At 36.0% G+C, this 18,879-nt stretch overlaps 1 protein-coding gene across 1 annotated transcript in view; it reads left to right on the top strand.

Annotated features, from left to right (window-relative positions):
* The window catches only part of LOC127866457 (protein bicaudal C homolog 1-A-like), a 72,532-nt gene that overhangs the window by 19,127 nt on the left and 34,526 nt on the right, over positions 1-18,879 (top strand). The window contains exons 3-6 of the mRNA XM_052406975.1: positions 5,100-5,169; positions 8,357-8,436; positions 15,884-16,045; positions 17,117-17,170. Coding sequence (XP_052262935.1) covers positions 5,100-5,169; positions 8,357-8,436; positions 15,884-16,045; positions 17,117-17,170 — 366 coding nt within the window. The remainder of the gene's footprint in view (positions 1-5,099; positions 5,170-8,356; positions 8,437-15,883; positions 16,046-17,116; positions 17,171-18,879) is intronic.

Below are 18,879 nucleotides of genomic sequence, written 5' to 3'. Positions count from 1 at the left end.
TAACTTGGTATTACGCCTGTCCTTTAAATCTTAAACATTTTATGGAGATCTGATGTTGAATAGTACATGTATTTTATTCTCCTTCCAAAGGGTTTACCATGCTTTATGGCATGAGAATGTTAGTTTAAATACCATGATCATTCAGTTTTAATTGCTAGCATAATGGTTAAGCAAGTAGTTCTGCAAAAGTAATCACATGTTCCTATCTGCCTCTTGCTCGCATGAGTGCATGATTAAAACATTGGTAATTTGGTTGCAAGCGATATCTGCAGCAGGCCCAGCCATGTGGAATGCAGTATAACGGTATTGAGGGAAGACCTGTTTATGCAACAATTGTCAGTTTTAATGAATATATGCAGTCTTTCACAGTACATATGAGCCTTATAATGGAGATGGAAGATATACTAAGGAAATAATTGTGGCAATTAATATCTCTTGTGTAAGGTAGCCTCACAATCTACAGGAAACAGCAGAATTATCTGTCAAGTCACTTTTAATTGCCTCCCCTAATAAAGCACGTTTCCAGGACTTGTTAGCAAGCTGGCAGCCAATGCTTTTTAGCTCACCTGATTACTCAGGTGAGCTTTTGTGACCGGTCTTTGTCCGTCGTATGTCCGTCCGTCTGTCCGTCCGTAAACATTTGCTCGTAAACACTCTAGAGGCCATATTTCTTGTCCCATCTTCATGAAACTTGGTCAGAAGCTTTGTCCCAATGAAATCTCGGCCGAGTTTGAAACTGGGTTGTGCCGGGTCAAAAACTAGGTCACTAGGTCAAAAAAAAGAAAAACCTTGTAAACACTGTAGTAGTCACATTTCATGCCTAATCTTCATGTAACTTTGTCAAAATGTTTGTCTTCATGATATCTTGGTTGAGTTCAAAAGTGGTTCCGATTCGTTAAAAAACATGGCCACCAGTGGGCGGGGCAGTTTTCCTTATTTGGCTATAGAGAAACCTTGTAAACACTCTAGAAGTCACAATTTTTGCCCAATCATCATGAAAAATGGTCAAAACATTGGTTCAATTGATGTCTCAGACAAGTTCGAAAATGGTCGAGATCGGTGAAAAAACATGGCCGCCAGAGTGCGGGGTATTTTTCTCTATATGTATATATAGTGCCAGTTTTCCCTATTTGGCTGTAGAGAAACCTTGTAAACACTCTAGAAGTCACAATTTTTGTCCAATCATCATGAAAGTTGGTCAAATCATTGGTTTTATTGATATCTCTAACAAGTTTGAAAATGGTTGGGAAAAAACATTGCCGCCAGTGGGCGGGGCATTTTTCTTTATATGTATATAGTGAAAATATGTGAACACAGTAGAAGTCACATTTTTGGCCCAATTTTCATGAAATTTGCTCAGAACATTTGTTTCCTTGATACGAGAGTTGAGTTCAAAAATGGTTCCGGCCAGTTGAATAACATGGCTGCTGGGAGGGTGTAGTTTTCTCATTATGCCCCCCCCCCTTTCGAAGAAGAGGGGGTATATTGTTTTGCTCATGTCGGTCCGTCTGTCCACCAGATGGTTTCTGGATGATAACTCAAGAGCGCTTATGCCAAGGATCATGAAACTTCATAGGTACATTGATCATGACTCGCAGATGACTCCTATTGATTTTCAGGTCACAAGATCAAAGGTCAAGGTCATGATGACCCGAAATAGTAAAATGGTTTCTGGATGATAACTCAAGAACACTATGCCTAGGATCATGAAACTTCATAGATACATTGATCATGACTCACAGATGACCCCTATTGATTTTCAGGTCACTAGGTCAAAGGTCAAGGTCACGGTGACCCAAGGCAGTAAAATGGTTTCCGGATGATAACTCAAGAACGCTTATCAAGGATCATGAAACTTCATAGATACATTGATCATGACTTGCATATAACTCCTATTGATTTTGTGGTCACTAGGTCAAAGGTCAAGGTCATGATGACCCGAAATAGTTAAATGGTTTCCGGATGATAACTCAAGAACGCTTAGGCCTAGGATCATGAAACTTCATAGGTACATTGATCATGACTCGTAGATGACCCCTATTGATTTTCAGGTCAAAGGTCAAGGTCATGATGACCCGAAATAGTAAAATGGTTTCCGGATGATAACTCAAGAACGCTTAGGCCTAGGATCATGAAACTTCATAGGTACATTGATCATGACTCGTAGATGACCCCTATTGATTTTCAGGTTACTAGGTCAAAGGTCAAGGTCACGGTGACCCGAAATAGTAAAATGGTGTCCAGATGATAACTCAAGAACACCTATGCCTACGATCATGAAACTTCATAGGTTCATTGATCATGACTCGAAGATGACCCCTATTGATTTTCAGGTCACTAGGTCAAAGGTCAAGGTCACGGTGATCTGAAATAGTAAAATGGTTTCTGGATAATAACTCAAGAATGCTTATGTCTAGGATCATGAAACTTCATAGGTACAATGATCATCACTTGCAGATGACCCCTATTGATTTTCAGGTCACTAGGTTAAAGGTCAAGGTCACAGTGACCTGAAATAATAAAATGGTTTCTGGATGATAACTCAAGAACGCTTATGCCTAGGTTCATGAAACTTCATAGGTATATTGATCATGACTCGCAGATGACCCCTATTGATTATCAGGTCACTAGGTCAAAGGTCAAGGTCACAGTGCCAAAAAACGTATTCACACAATGGCTGTCAAGGTCACGGTGACTCAACTTAGAAAAATGGTTTCCAAATGATAACTCAAGAATGCTTACGCCTAGGATCGTGAAACTTCATAGGTACATTGATCATGATCATAACTCGCAGATAAAATAATGATGAAACTTGACCAGGATGTTTGTCTGGACAATATCTTGGTCAAGTTTGACATTTAGTAAAGATTGAATGAACCAACTCCTCTCAAGTGAGCGAACTAGGGCCATCTTGGCCCTCTTGTTTGAAATTAAACTGAGGATTACAGGTATTTTTTAGCAAATTTAAGATTGAACATGACTATCAATTAACTTATTCTCAGAAAAAGTTAAAAATACTGCTGCAGTTGCAATATATCATGCTGTGTTATGACTGAAGTAGTGTTAAAGACAATGCCAAACACACACATTTAAATTTGTATGCCCCCGTTAGGGTGGCATATAGCAGTTGAATTGTCTGTTAGTCAGTCAGTATGTCAGTCTGTCCGTCCGAAAAAACTTAATGGTCATAACTTTTTCAATATTTAACATAGCAACTTGATATTTGGCATGCATGTGCATCTCATGGAGCTGCACATTTTGAGTGGTGAAAGGTGAAGGTCAAGGTCACCCTTCAAGGTAAAATGTCAAATATTCCGTCCGTCCGAAAATTTAACATTGGCCATAACTTTTTCACTATTGAAGATAGCAACTTGATATTTGGCATGCATGTGTATCTCCTGGCGCTGAACATTTTGAGTGGTGAAAGGTGATGGTCAAGGTCATATTTCAAGGTCAAATGTCAAATATTTCGTCCGTCCGCAAACTTTAACATTGGCCATAACTTTTTTAGTATTGAAGATTGCAACTTGATATTTGGCATGCATGTGTTTCTCCTGGAGCTGAACATTTTGAGTGGTGAAAAGTGAAAATCAAGGTCATTCTTCAAGGTTCAAATGTCAAATATTCTGTCCATCCGAAAACTTTAACATTGGCCATAACTTTTTAAATATTGAAAATAGCAACTTGATATTTGGCATGCATGTGTATCTCATGGAGCTGCACATTTTGAGTGGTGAAAGGTCCAGGTCATCTTTCAAGGTCAAAGGTCAAATATATGGCTTCAAAGCGGCGCAATAGGGGGCAATGTGTATCTGACAAACACATCTCTTGTTTATCATTAGTTTTCTGCTGTGGTTCAATTGTAATGGACAAATAGATGTATTTATAAGTATATTCTGATGTAGCAGGTGGTCGCAAACAAGTCTGTACAAAACTTCAGTGTGGATTCCATAACTGACCTTTGGCCAAAATTGCTGCTCTGGTCCTTGTCAATACGCATGTTTGTTTAAAAGAAAGTTCTTAGTAACCAATCATCTATGTTTTTAATGTATTTTTATGTGTCTTATTGTGTGTGATTATCTCTGGGCCAAGTAATAGCCCTTGATTTCTTTATCTTTATTTATGGATTATTTACTGCAATAATTCCTCATGTACACTGGTCCTTAAACACTTTTGAGCCAAACCATGCGAAAATGGCTCTTTTGTCATAAAGGACACACATAGCTGCAGACCAGCGAGCACATTTGGACAGTGTTGTCAGGAGCTATTCTGTCCTTTAATGAAACCACGAAACCTAAAATGAAGTTGAGCCTTGCTCTTGGAAAAAGGGGTTTAATGCATGTGCGTAAAGTGTAGTTCCAGATTAGTCTGTGCAGTCCGCAAAAGCTAATCAGGGACAACACTTTCCGCCTTAACTTGATTTCTACTCAGAAGAGACTGTCTTTAAACGAAAAATATTAAAGCGGAAAGTGGCGTCCCTGATTAACCTGTGCAAACCAATCTATAGGCTAATCTAGGACGGCACTTTACGCACACGAATTAAACCTCTTTCACAGAGCACTGCTCATTTATAACAGACAGGGTATTTCCTGACCAGACTCCGAGGATGTGCAGGCTAGTCTGGAGCTTTGCTGGCAGCATATTACATTAGACCCATTTTCGCATGGGGTGGCTCTATTTATTGCTGCACTGATCATTTTACTGCTATAATTCCTCATGCAGACTGGTCCTTCAACATGTTTGCTGTATTAGGTTTATGCTTGAATTACATTTCTTGGTATAATGATATAAATAGATGATATTAGTATTTGTTTCAGGAAAATACTCATATTTCCTTAGATATGAAATACAATAGATATTTTTTAAGAGCAAATATCATTTATAAAAGTTGCTTTTTTATTACAAAATTAGTCCATACTGTCGAAATATAGGAAATCAATCTGTATGATAATGTTCAATACATGTATTTTCATGAGCGCAATAACATAGAGGCATATAGAGCGTGTAATATGCTCATTTTGGTTCCTTTATTCATGTCCCTTCCTGATTAAAAGCATGCCATGGTGAATGGTGGTAATAAATGCTGGTTTCTCTTCCAGATAATGGAGGAAACCAACACACAGATATCCTGGCCTTCAAAGTTAAAAATTGGCGCGAAATCAAAAAAAGGTAATCTCTTTATATATTGATGATAATTACACACAAAGACAAATTTTTATGTATTAAGACATACATTGCTGTATTATGCTTTCCAAATAACATAATAATGAGAATATATTGTGCAGTACTGTAACTGCCGTGTTTGATGTTTAATTTCTACTGACTTAAAATGCTGTGCGAGTCTCTTGCAACTGCCATTGAACGGGCATCTTTGACAGCTTTACTGTTTGGTGTCTAATCTGAAAGCATACTTTCAGCCAATTTATGTACCAAAGAGGCACTATCATATCTTTTCTGGTATTTACTTAAGTATTATCTATAGGTCTATTTACTCAGGTAAATATTTATGAAGCAAAGCCGTTCTATATCTTTTGGGGTTATTTTGCTGCAGAATGTAATTAGATTTATTCGCCATGTTTTTCCAAATCTTACAATGAGCTCCTTTAGACAAATTTGTCATGCCATAATAGGGGATTAGTAAGTTACGATAATATTGGATTAATCGTTAAATTTTCCTTAGAGATTAATACTAGGGTAGGTATGTGTCACTTCTGAATCAATAAAGATCTGTTCTACGGAGATATGAAACAAGAAAATAAAAGAAGTTTATTTTTACCAGAGGCATTGCTGAAAAGTTTAAAAAGATTATGAGAAAAAACATAAATTTAAAAAATCTATCCTTTAAAGGTAAAGAAAAATTTGTGTGGTAAAAAGAACTTGCTATAGGTGTTCTAACTGTTCAAACAAAGAACTTGCTATAGGTGTTCTAACTGTTCAAACAAAGAACTTGCTATAGGTGTTCTAACTGTTCAAACAAAGAACTTGCTATAGGTGTTCTAACTGTTTAAACAAAGAACTTGCTATAGGTGTTCCAACTTTTCAAACAAAGAACTTGCTATAGGTGTTCCAACTTTTCAAACAAAGAACTTGCTATAGGTGTTCTAACTGGTCAAACAAAGAACTTGCTATAGGTGTTCCAACTTTTCAAACAAAGAACTTGCTATAGGTGTTCTAACTGTTCAAACAACAATCATTGTGATAATCTCTTTATAATTTGTTAAAAGCCATAATGGGCCATAAGCCTTCTATGCATATATGCTGAGGGCTCCTTTTGGCTTTTAAGACAAGTTAGTTGGCCCATGTAATTAAGATTAATTGATAATGATTGTTGTGTAACAAAGTCTTGAGTTTTTACAGGTGACATACTAAATGCAAATAGAGCAAGGCTGGTATTTCCTGACAAATTTCATTGAACCGTCTTTCATACCTCATCAGCTCCAGGCAGGTTGTATCTGTCTATAGGAATTATACTATTGAAAGCCGGTTGGCCTATCAGCCAGACTGGCACGAGAACATTCCCCGTGGTGCATGATTTCTCAGTAGCCAGCTGGCTGAATGATAAGGCTGATACAATGTAGCTTCTGTTTCATAATAAATATGTATATAGTGGGTTTAATATACATTGAGTTTTTCTGTACCTCCTGCAGCATGAATGGATTGAACCACAGTGACCTGCTGTGATTGGGGGCTACTCCTAAGGTCTACTGCCTGCAGCAAAATGATGAATGGCTTAAATAAACCAGTCTGGCTCTGTTAAGTTAATCTAATTTTGATGTGGATGTTGTTGTTATAATATGATATTTTAAAATAGCAGAGATCTTTTAACTTATTAACATATTTTAGATAGGAGAACTGTTCTTTTATCATTTTTATGCCCCCGGATCGAATGATCGGGGGTATGTTGTCATTGGCCTGTCTGTCTGTCATTCTGTCCCAAAACTTTAACCTTGCATTAAAGTTTTGCAATAATTTTTGCAATATTGAACATAGCAACTTGATATTTGGCATGCATGTGTATCTCATAAAGCTGCACATTTTGAGTGGGGAATGGTCAAGGTCATCCTTCAAGGTCAAAAGTCAAAAAATGCAATCCAAGGGAAGTAATAAGCTTTAAAAGGGAGATAATTTTTCTAAACCTGCCAAATGATATATTGAAATTTTATTTCAAAGCGGTGCAATAGGGGGCATTGTGTTTCTGATAAACATGTCTCTTGTTATTTTTAAGTTATTAATGATTGTAATGTTACTGATTTAATGTCTGCTTTTTTGGCTCTAAAAGGGAGGAATATAGTTTTGGCACTGTCAGCTTGTCTGCACCTTTAGCCCTTTGCATGCTGGGAAATTTGTCGTCAAAGAATACTATCAGAATAGCAAACAGTTTAGTTCCTGATGAGACGCCACATTCTGTGGCGTCTCATCTGGATCCAAACTGTTTGCAAAGACCTTCAAAATTCGGTTCAAGAACTGAAAGAGTTAATGTCCCCAGCATCAATTTATGCTAATTGGTATATAGTGATTGGCCTGTCTGTTAATCCCTTTATCCGAGGGAAATCTTAGACGACATGTTTAGTTTTACATCGATACCCCATAATACAAAGCTTTGATACTTTCATGGATATTATCTATAAAAACTTTCAACAAAATCACATCACCTTACCTCATGTTAACCTTGACTTTGACCTTCTTTTGGACTAAAAATAATTCAGCAGGTCGAAATTATTTGTTAACAAAAAATGACCTGTTATGTCTGATATCAATAATGATTTCTATGAAGCTTTTTATACATACATGGATGTTGTCTTTGAACACTATTGAATACACCCACATCACCTGACCTCATTTTGACCCTGACATTGGCCTACTATTATTCAGAAGGTCGGAATTCTTGTTTTTCCCCAAATTTGACATTTTGCCTAATTTTGCCCAATGTCAATACTGCTTGCTACAAAGCTTTGATACTTGCATGAATGTCATGTATGAACACATTCCACTCACCCAACTCACAGAACCTCATTTTGACCTGGAAATTGACCTACTTCTGGACTAAGAAGGCCATCTTTATTGATTAATGCAAACAACTGTTTAATGAACATTAATACTATTACACCTGCAGTTGGGATGATGAAGGGATTTGGATGACCCTTTGCTAGTGTTTGTTTGAGCTCTTCTGTGCATGTCATCTCATGGCATCAGCTATCAAACTGTGGGATACATTTGTTTTTGTTTCAGAATGATATTTGAACACCTTCAATATTCATGGAACTTTTTTTAGAAAAGTAAATTTTAAATATGTTTGTACTACTTTTTTTACATGATTTCCTTTTGCTCTGTATTGGAATATGTTTCTTGTTTGCAGATCCCCACATCAAAGTGGTGGGCTTACCAGAGGACATCAGAGAGGCCAAAGACATCATCATGTCAGTGCTAGACACTAAAGTAAGTTAGTCCAGCATGTGCTAAACGTACAAACATTCTTCACACAAACTAAATAATATCGGACATGTTCACAGCATTTCATTATGAAAAAATGACAATAGACTTACCTGAATATGCTAGATTTTGTCAAGACCCATTAATTACAGGTTACAAACAAAGCTGACTCATTTAGAATCCTTTAAATTCATTTACCTCATCATAGGTTTTTATTGGAAGGGATATATGATTGGCGCATAAAACAGGATACAGTTGTTTGAAGATATATGCATTATATGAGCACCAGCATGCAAAAATGGGTCTTATGCAATGTGTGGCCACAGTAGCCCCAGACCAGCCAGTGCTTCAGTGCAGTCTGGTCTGGAGGTACCCTGTTTATTAATGAGACCATGAAATCTTAATAGTAGAGAGGGTATCTCCTGAATATAGACTCCTCTATAAATACCTTTACAAGTAATAGAGGACTGTCACTTAAATTACAAGTAATAGAAGACTGTTTCTTAAAGGCCATTAATCGGCCATTATTGCAGCAAATATGTGAAAATGAGTTTATAAGCGAACCCTGATATTCTTTTGTTTTGCTTACTTACTTTATTTCAAATGTTATGCAAGCTGTCTGTCTTTTAAATCTACCATGGCAGTATATTAATACCTTGAGACCACCAGATCAACATGGCAGATTTGTATGTTTATAAACACAGCCATCCAAATGATTAAAACACTAGTTTGTCTGAAGTGCTTTTCCTTTTGAATTAACTGCTTTTGAACATTTAGAACTGCTTTTGAACATTTATCAGTTTTTTTGCAATGTCTGCATGATGCATTTGATTTATTTGCCTGATTTTTAGGCTTTGGAATCTTGAGATAAATGCAGATAAAGTTGCACCAAAAAGTGTGATATTTTATTGACAGGAGGCTTATCTTTGCAGATCCTGATTATTCTTATCATAATCCTTGCAGACATTTGCTTATACATTGTCAATCATGTTTTCTCTCACCATTTTGGGAAATGACTTGTGCACATAAAACTTTGAATTTTAGCATTATTTCACCATGTTCATTTTTATTTACATTTTGTTTTGTTGAACAAGTATTGATAAAACTGTAAAATAGAAAAATAATGGAACGAAAAAAGAAAAACTGTTCTGGCAGTTCAACAGTCTTTATTTTTAGCTCACCTGAGCACAACATGCTCATGGTGAGCTTTTGTGATCGCCTTTTGTCCGTTGTCCGTTGTGCGGCGTCAACATTTGCCTTGTTAACTATTGTCTGATCTTCATGAAACTTGGTCAGAAGATTCATCCTAATAATTTCTTGGACGAGTTCGAAAATGATGCCGGTTGGTTGAAAAACATGGCCACCAGGGGGCGGGGCATTTTTCCTTATATGGCTATAGTAAAACCTTGTTAACACTCTAGAGGCCACATTTATTTTCCGATCTTCATGAAACATGCTCAGAAGATTTGTCCCAATGATATCTTGGATGAGTTCAAAAATGGTAACCTTTGCTTGAAAAACATGGCTGCCAAGGGGCGGGGCATTTTACCTTATATGGCTATATATGTCTATAGTAAAATCTTGTTAACACTTTAGAGGCCACATTTATTGTCCAATCTTCATGAAACTTGTTCAGAAGATTCATCCCATTAATATCTTGGACGAGTTCAAAAATGATGCCAGTTGGTTGAAAAACATGGCCGCCAGTGGCAGGGCATTTTTCCTTATATGGCTATATATATATATAGTAAAACCTTGTTAACACTCTAGAGGCCACATTTATTTTCCGATCTTCATGAAACTTGGTCAGAAGATTTGTTCCAATTATATCTTGGATGAGTTTGAAAACGGTAACCTTTGCTTGAAAAACATGGCAGCCAAGGGGCGGGGAATTTTTTCCTTATATGGCTACATGTATATATCAGGCTATAGTAAAATCTTGTTAACACTGTAGAGGCCACATTTATCGTCCAATCTTCATGAAACTTGGTCAGAAGATTCATCCCAATAATATCTTGGACGAGTTCAAAAATGATGCCCTTTGGTGGAAAAACATGGCTGCCAGGGGGCGGGGCATTTTTCCTTATATGGCTATATATATGGCTTTAGTAAAACCTTGTCAACACTCTAGAGGCCACATTTATTGTCCAATCTTCATGAAATTTGGTCAGATGATTGGCCTCAATGATATCTTGGATTTGTTCGAAAATAATTATGTTTGCTTGAAAAACATGGCTTCCAAGGGGTGGGGCATTTTTCCTTATATGGCTATATTAAAGTCTTGTTAACACTCTGGAGGCCACATTTACTGTCCAATCTTCATAAACTTTAGTCAGAAGAATCATCCCGATAATATCTTGGAAGAGTTAAAAAATGATGCTGGTTGGTTGAAAAACGTGGCTGCCAGAAGGGGGGGGGGTGGGGGCATTTTTCCTTATATGGCTATAGTAAAACCTTGTTAACACTAGAGGCCACATTTATTTTCCGATCTTCATGAAACTTGGTCAGAAGATTTGTCCCAATTATATCTTGTTATCTCAGCTGAGCGACTTTGGGCCTTTCAGGCCCTCTTGTTTAATTTGCTATATGTATACATACATTTACAAAATATAGCTGAACAAATGTGAACCAATTGAGATTGATTTATTATGATAAATGATTATCATTGCATTAAAGTATTTAAAAATGTACATGTTTTTGTTCTTGTTATAACAGGTTACTCAATTATGATTACATACATTAACTTTGAAATTTGTAGTGTCAGATATACTGCCATATAACATTCAGTGTAATTCTTTATAAACAAATCTCCGTTTATTAAATAAACTTAAATTTATGACCACTAATGGAAAAGGAAAAATAAATATCTGGATTAGTTTTTGAACTTAATAGGACTCATGTGGGATTAGGTTAATATTTTAATGTCCTCTATGTTTTCACAGGTGGTAGATATTTTCTTATTCTCTTTAAAGAGTAAATTTATGGCCAATCATAGACATAATATTGTTATTTTAGCACAAACAAGAAAGAAAGGCTCATGAAAAATGTCTTATGTTATCTTTTTTTGGTTTAACAAAGGCAATATTTAGATAAGAATAATTGTTTATCTAAAGCAAACACATTGATTTTTCTTTGAAAGAAGAAGCATTATTTTTTGGTGGTATTAATAGTCAACTTCTAAAACAATTATAACATAAGCATTTTTTTTTTACAATATTTTGTAATTTTTTACTTCATTTTGTAGTAATAAATGGTTGACATTTTAAGTTTTTCATGGTTAAATGGCAGATTATGTATTAAAGTTGTTCTTTGAGCTTTAAGTTACCATCATACAATATATCATTCTGGGATTTATTTTGGTAATATGACATTATAACCATTTTGTCAAGCTAGCAGTCACAATAGTTGAGTGTAATATGTGTGTATCTGAGCTTGTCTGGAATGTAACTGTGTTGTTTATTGTGAAAAATAACTGAACACAAATGCTCACCATCACAAGACGTAGTGTCACATGTAACACCTTTCTCACTATCTCAAAGGTCAAGGTCACACATAGAGAAAAAGATCACATTTGGCCATATCCAGCTTTGGGGTCGGGGGTATACTGAAAATGACCCTGTTGGTAGGTTGTTCAGTTGGTCGGCAAGCTGCACATGTAAATTTTGTATCGCAAACTAGCCTCTAACTTGTCCGCCTGTCATCTTGAAACTTCACAAATATGTTGTAGTGGAAGTGCAAAGCGCAATTTAGTGTATGTTGTGATAATTTTGGCACAGTTATGTGTCCTTGAACTTAGGCAAATTGTTAATACATAATGTACATTGTGTACTTAGTGTCATGAACTAGTCTTTCGGTTTTCTGCTAATGAACAAGAAAATTTATAGGTATATTGTACACTTAAGAAGTGCAAAATGTTATTTGTGTGTATGTTGTGATATTCTTTGCAGAGTTATGTGCTCTTTAACTTAGGCAAATTTTGTATACTTACGTAAATGAACTGCTACATGTGTACTTGTTCAAGCAGATATTTATCTACTATACAAATGCTTACGGTTTGGTTTCGAAAAAAGCTCCAGAAAAGGCAGCTGCTGTGTTCTCTGACAGCTCTTTTTAAATAACTTAACACAAATGGTTGCCTGGTGTGATGGCATTTCGCCTGTGTGACATAGCTTAATTAAAGGTCAAATGTCCACTCTGGGCATAAACAGTTATATCTGGGCTGTAACTTCATAATTAATAGTGCAGTTTAAAAAATAATTTTTATCACATGTTAAGCATGTGGAAAAGGTATGTCTGTTTCCTGTACTTCTCGGGCCAAAAGTCAAGGTCAAACTAAAGGTCAAACATGTGTATGATGTTACTTGTTACAAAAGTACAAGCAATGTTAACAGTGGGCTTAACTCTTTCAGTGCTGGAACCAAATTTTGAAGGCCTTTGCAAACAGTATGGATCCAGATGAGACGCCACAGAACGTGGCGTCTCATCAGGATCCAAACTGTTTGCTATTCTGATAGTATTCTTTAAAAAATATCGAAGAAAATGCTAATTTTAGAAATTTAGCAGACGACAAATTACCAAGCATGCAAAGGGTTAACATGTTGCCATCAGGCTATTGCCTTGATGATATTCTGTCAACTTATTATCTCGAGGAATATGTTTAATACCAAGATAATACGTAGAAGGATCTGAGCACTCACAAAAAAACACCCAAAAGCAATGTAAACATTTTGATCAGTCTATGGAAGTTTTTCAGGGCTTGACATGTGAACAAAAACTTGATCAGATGTGTGAACTAATAATAATCAAATCTATCAAACAAGAGTTTCTTTACATAAACTGTAAAGCTGACATCAAAGAGCTGAGTAGATTGTAAATTTTGTTTTAAAAGGTGCAAGGGTTGTTAGAACATAGAGTGCATAGAGACATGTGGGAATATCTTCTCCTTGCGGGCACAGACCCCCATGGCATTATACCCCCTACATGACATTTTGTGGATGTTACTTGATCCATTAAATGCATTTGATATTCATGCTGTGTTGCATTTAAATGACAATGTGATCATGTGATAACAATTATAACAAAATAGTGTTCGCTGGGTTGCTCCTCATTTTAATCATATTGAGAGATAACAAATTAACAAATACATTTTTCTTTGCTGAGCTCTTAAAATTCCATTTTCTTGAATAAACATGTTAATTTATTATAAAGTTGTTATATTGTTTCCATAATATGCAAAATCTTTTCTAAGTATGGTAAGAAATAAACATTGAATAATGACAAGTAGGCAAAGAAGCGCCATCCCTGTGGCTGATAGTAGACTGAAAGGCAAGATTATCTTCATTTTACCTTGGTTTTTGAACATGACATGCATTGAATAATCCTACACAAGGCAGTTGTAAATACAAAATAGACCTAGTCTAAATATTTTTTTCATTTTCTAATTGATTAGAAGACAAATTGTACTTCTTGTGACTTTGTAATTTGGCACACTTCTCAGGGGTCGTAGCGACCTACACTTTACTTTATTTTTAAACAATGTCATTAACCTTTTTTTCCGTATAATATAAATAAAGACTGTTACAGCATTAATTGCATAAAAAATGTAGGAATCCTTTTTAAATACTGCTTTGATTAGTTTTGCATCTTGGGGGAAAAAACTACATTCACAAAAAACTGTTATTTATTGCCAGTATTCTTCTGTGTTGCCCCAAGGATCATTAATCATGGGAATGATGGGTAATTTATTGTTAGGCATTTGGGAATTGTCTGTCAAAACTGATCTCTCTAACAGGTAAAGTTGGCTATTACCTGTGGGTTAAATAGTAATTACTCAATTTACTTATTATAGTTTCTCATATTTCTAAACATTGTTTAGACATCACAAGAACATTATAACTGCTGTTTCCAAATTATTATTTTTTCTTTTTCATATAATTATTAATTGTCCAATTTTAGTTGCAAATATGTCTGAAAATGACTCTTTCAGAAATATATTTGTATTAAAATAATGTTATGTCAGTGCTGATAATCTGAACACATTTTTGGAACAAAAATGCTTTTCATCTTATATGAACACCTGTTATCTGTATTATTCTTGCAAAATAGTACAAGAAGTATTCATATGAAATAAATATATAACTTCCATCTTTATTTTATTAATTTTATGCCCCCCTTCGAAGAAGAGGGGGTATATTGCTTTGCACATGTCGGTCGGTCGGTCTGTCGGTCGGTCGGTCCGTCCACCAGGTGGTTACCGGATGATAACTCAAGAACACTTGGGCCTAGGATCATGAAACTTCATAGGTACATTGATCATGACTCGCAGATGACCCCTATTGATTTTGAGGTCACTAGGTCAAAGGTCAAGGTCACGGTGACCCGAAATAGTAAAATGGTTTCCGGATGATAAATCAAGAATGCATACGCCTAGGATCATAAAACTTCATAGGTAGATTGATCATGACTTGCAGATGACCCCTATTGATTTTCAGGTCACTAGGTCAAAGGTAAAGGTCACGGTGACCCTAAATAGTAAAATGGTTTCCGGATGATAACTCAAGAACGCATACGCCTAGGATCATGAAACTTCAACGTTAGATAGATCATGACTCGCAGATGACCCCTATTGATTTTGAGGTCACGAGATCAAAAGTCAAGGTCACCGTGACCCGAAATAGTAAAATGGTTTTCGGATGATAACTCAAGAACGCATAACCTAGGATCATGAAACTTCATAGGTAAATTCATCATGACTCGCAGATGACCCCTATTGATTTTCAGGTCACTAGGTCAAAGGTCAAGGTCACGGTGACCCGAAATAGTAAAATGGTTTCAGGATGATAACTCAAGAACGCTTATGCCTAGGATCATGAAACTTGATCGGTACATTGATCATGACTCGCAGATGACCCCTATTGATATTGAGGTCACTAGGTCAAAGGTCAAGGTCATGGTGACCCGAAATAGTAAAATGGTTTCCGGATGATAACTCAAGAACGCTTATGCCTAGGATCATGAAACTTCATAGGTACATTGATCATGACTTACAGATGACCCCTATTGATTTTCAGGACACTAGGTCAAAGGTCAAGGTTACAGTGACAAAAAACATATTTACAAAATGGCTGTCACTACAACTGAGAGCCCATATGGGGGGCATGCATGTTTTACAAACAGCCCTTGTTTGTTTTGCTTTGAAGTAACTGCTGAGATGTCATAATATGAAAGAAGTGGTTAGACCCAGTAAATAGACTCACAAAGGTCTTTCACTGTCTTTTCAATATAAGTTAATTAATATGAAGAACATTAAAACCACCAAATTTTAAAATAATACTTATCGTCTCCTTCTTGTCGATCACTGAGAAGGACATGCCAGTTCTCTGCACAACTTAAGCCTTGCGCTGCAGGTCCTTTAAATATTTCAATAGTAGTTGAACTGATTGTTTGCTTTCAGAGCAACCGAGCCACACTGAAGATGGACGTCTCATATACAGACCATTCTCATGTTATTGGCAAAGGAGGCAACAACATTAAGCGTGTCATGCAGGAGACCGGCTGTCACGTCCACTTTCCTGACTCCAACCGGGGCAACAGTGTTCAGGAGAAGAGCAACCAGGTTTTTGTTTTATTTTTGTTGGTTTTCAGCGAGGCTGTTTTCGGAGAAAACCCGAGCTATTGTCATAGCCAACTCGTCGTCCGCCGTCCGCCGTAAGCGTCGTGCTAAAACCTTAACATTGGCTCTAAAATCAAAGTGCTTCCACCTACAACTTTGAAACTTCATATGTACATGCACCTTGATGAGTTCTACACGCCAAACCCATTTTTAAGTCACTAGGTCAAAGGTCAAGGTCACTGTGACCTCTAATATCAAACTTTAACATAGGCTCTAAAATCAAAGTGCTTCCACCTACAACTTTGAAACTTTGTATGGAGATGCACCTTCATGAGTTCTACACGCCACACCCATTTTTGGGTCACTAGGTCAAAGGTCAAGGTCACTGGCACCTCTAATATAATACTTTAACATAAACCTTAACATTTTCTCTAAAATCAAATTGCTTCCACCTACAACTTTGAAACTTCATATGTAGATGCACCTTGATGAGTTCTACACGCCACACCCATTTTGGGTCACTAGGTCAAAGGTCAAGTTCACTGTGACCTCTTAAAAAAAAAAAAAATTCTGACAAGCTTTCGCAGTCGAGCGTGGCACCCGTTATGCGGAGCTCTTGTTAACAATTATAATTGTATTCAAATCATGGCGCTCAGTGAAACTAAGCACTTTTTTACTGGGTTGGCATGTTTATCACTGCTTACTGAACATGCTTTTGCCAGTTAGTGACAACTACCCTAGCTGAGTCAGAGGTAGAGGGAGAAAGAATTTCCGCAACTCAAACCCGCTTTCCTTAGATTTGTAGTTGGGAGAACACTAGCAACTGAGCTTTCCAGCTGAGTTAAGTGACTAGGTGAAGATATTTCAAAATATATGAAAATAATAACTGCAAATACAAAACTGAAAAATGTCAAATAACTGTTAGACATTAATTTTTTTGTCCTGACCAAGCCTAGAACTTGTTGGATGACCGCATAATAATTATCTTAACAATTGTTTTTGTAACAATTACATTAATCCAAACTAAAAAAGTATCATTCTGTATTTGATTTTTTAATTGTTTATTATTTTCAGGTGTCAATAGCAGGTCAACCCCAGGGAGTGGAGTCAGCAAGGGCCAAAATCAGGGTACGTAACTCTTGCAGATGAATGATCTAAGATGTAAGGAAAAAAAGGTTTAATCTCTTAAACTTTTTTAGACAATTTTTACACAATAGCTTTTTTCAAAGCCCATTTCCCATGTATATCTTGTCTTCAAATAGATAAGTACTTTTTGTGTGTGAGTTACCTTATGTGACATTTATGAAGACTCAAAACAAATGGTTAATATATTTTTTCAATTCTGTTGTCAGTTATAACTGTCATTGCCCTTGTTTGTATATTTGGAACCTTTATGTTGATAGGTTATAATAGAATCATTTTTATTACATTTCTATAATCTCTGAAGATGCATTTGTTGTTAACATTATATTTGATTATAAAATGTGTTGACTTTTTGTACCCCATATAAGGAGTCCATGTGGTTAAACATAGATCAATTGCTACAATATCTCTGGTGTCAGTTTTTATCTAGTACTAAAATTATCCAAGGAGGTATAGATGGACAATATCTTACTGATTTATGATGTCCAATAATATGTGTGAGAGGTAGCACCCATGTCAAGTGTCCAATGTATAATAGACACATTAGCTTTAAATTAAAAAATACTAACTGTCTTGAAACTGATAAGCTAGGCAAGTCAGCCAAAATTAACAGAGGAAGTTTTGCAATAAATTCATTTATCAGGATTCAGTAAGTTTTATATTAAGTTTATCTGCTTGTAATAGACACCTGTACAATCAGACTGAAAGAGAAATCCTTCCTGATAATTTTATGTGTTTTATTGTTTATGTTTTCCTGAGTGCCAGTGAATAAATATTTTGTGTCAGGGAGAAAAAATAGAGTTTGTTGCATTTGTTCTTTGTTTTGCATTATTACGTAATTAGGCATATGGGATTGGGCATGAAATAATGGTGTGTGTCATTTTGGTGCAAGTTCAGTCTAAGAATCATGGAGAGGGGGGGGGGGGGGGGGGGGGGTTGCTATGTCTGAATGATTGTATATATCTGAGAAGGAAGCCATGATTTTAACAACCAATAGATTGTTCATCTTTCATTCTGTCTAAGCCATTTATTGCCTCATTAAATTTATTTTATGCATCTTGCAATTAATTTAAGGTTTTCACGATGAAAATGATTCATAAAATATGTAAGAAGACTTTCATTGTTCACAAAGATCCTTATAGAACTCTTTTGTTAAAATGAAATTTTGAGACAAACATTTTACTGTGAAAGTTGGGAAAATTATCATTTTGTGTTCAAAATACTTTTTATTTTTACAAAAAGCTGGTGTTCGCCCCTTGTTGCTTTCATATTCTGATATTTGATTTTCTGTAATGTATATAAATGACTGTCCTCTTCAAGAATGTATGGGAATGTATGATACAACTTTCAATCATTCATCATTTACGACAGCTCACTGTCCTGCCATCTTTAAATAAACAAATGTTGGTTAAAAAGGTTGTAAATGTGATCATTCCACATAATAAATCTCTATATTCATAGAGTGCACGGGACGCTCATTTAAACACAAGCCGATCTAACCAGGACAGTGAGGTAATGTGTTTTCTCAGAGAAATGAAAGCCGAAGTGCGCGCTGATTTGTCAACGATAAACTCGAAAGTTGATGACATAAGTAACACAGTAAATTTGTTAAAAACAGAAAATGAATCGCTCAAACAGGAAAATCAAGAAATGAAGAAACAAATTCATAGCCTTTGTTCGAAAATTGACAGTTT

Source organism: Dreissena polymorpha, chromosome 2 (genome assembly GCF_020536995.1).
Source record: "Dreissena polymorpha isolate Duluth1 chromosome 2, UMN_Dpol_1.0, whole genome shotgun sequence".
In the NCBI taxonomy this organism is placed as follows: domain Eukaryota; kingdom Metazoa; phylum Mollusca; class Bivalvia; order Myida; family Dreissenidae; genus Dreissena; species Dreissena polymorpha.
The sequence above is the reverse complement of the archived record's forward strand: the minus strand, read 5'-3'. Positions and strand labels throughout refer to the sequence as shown.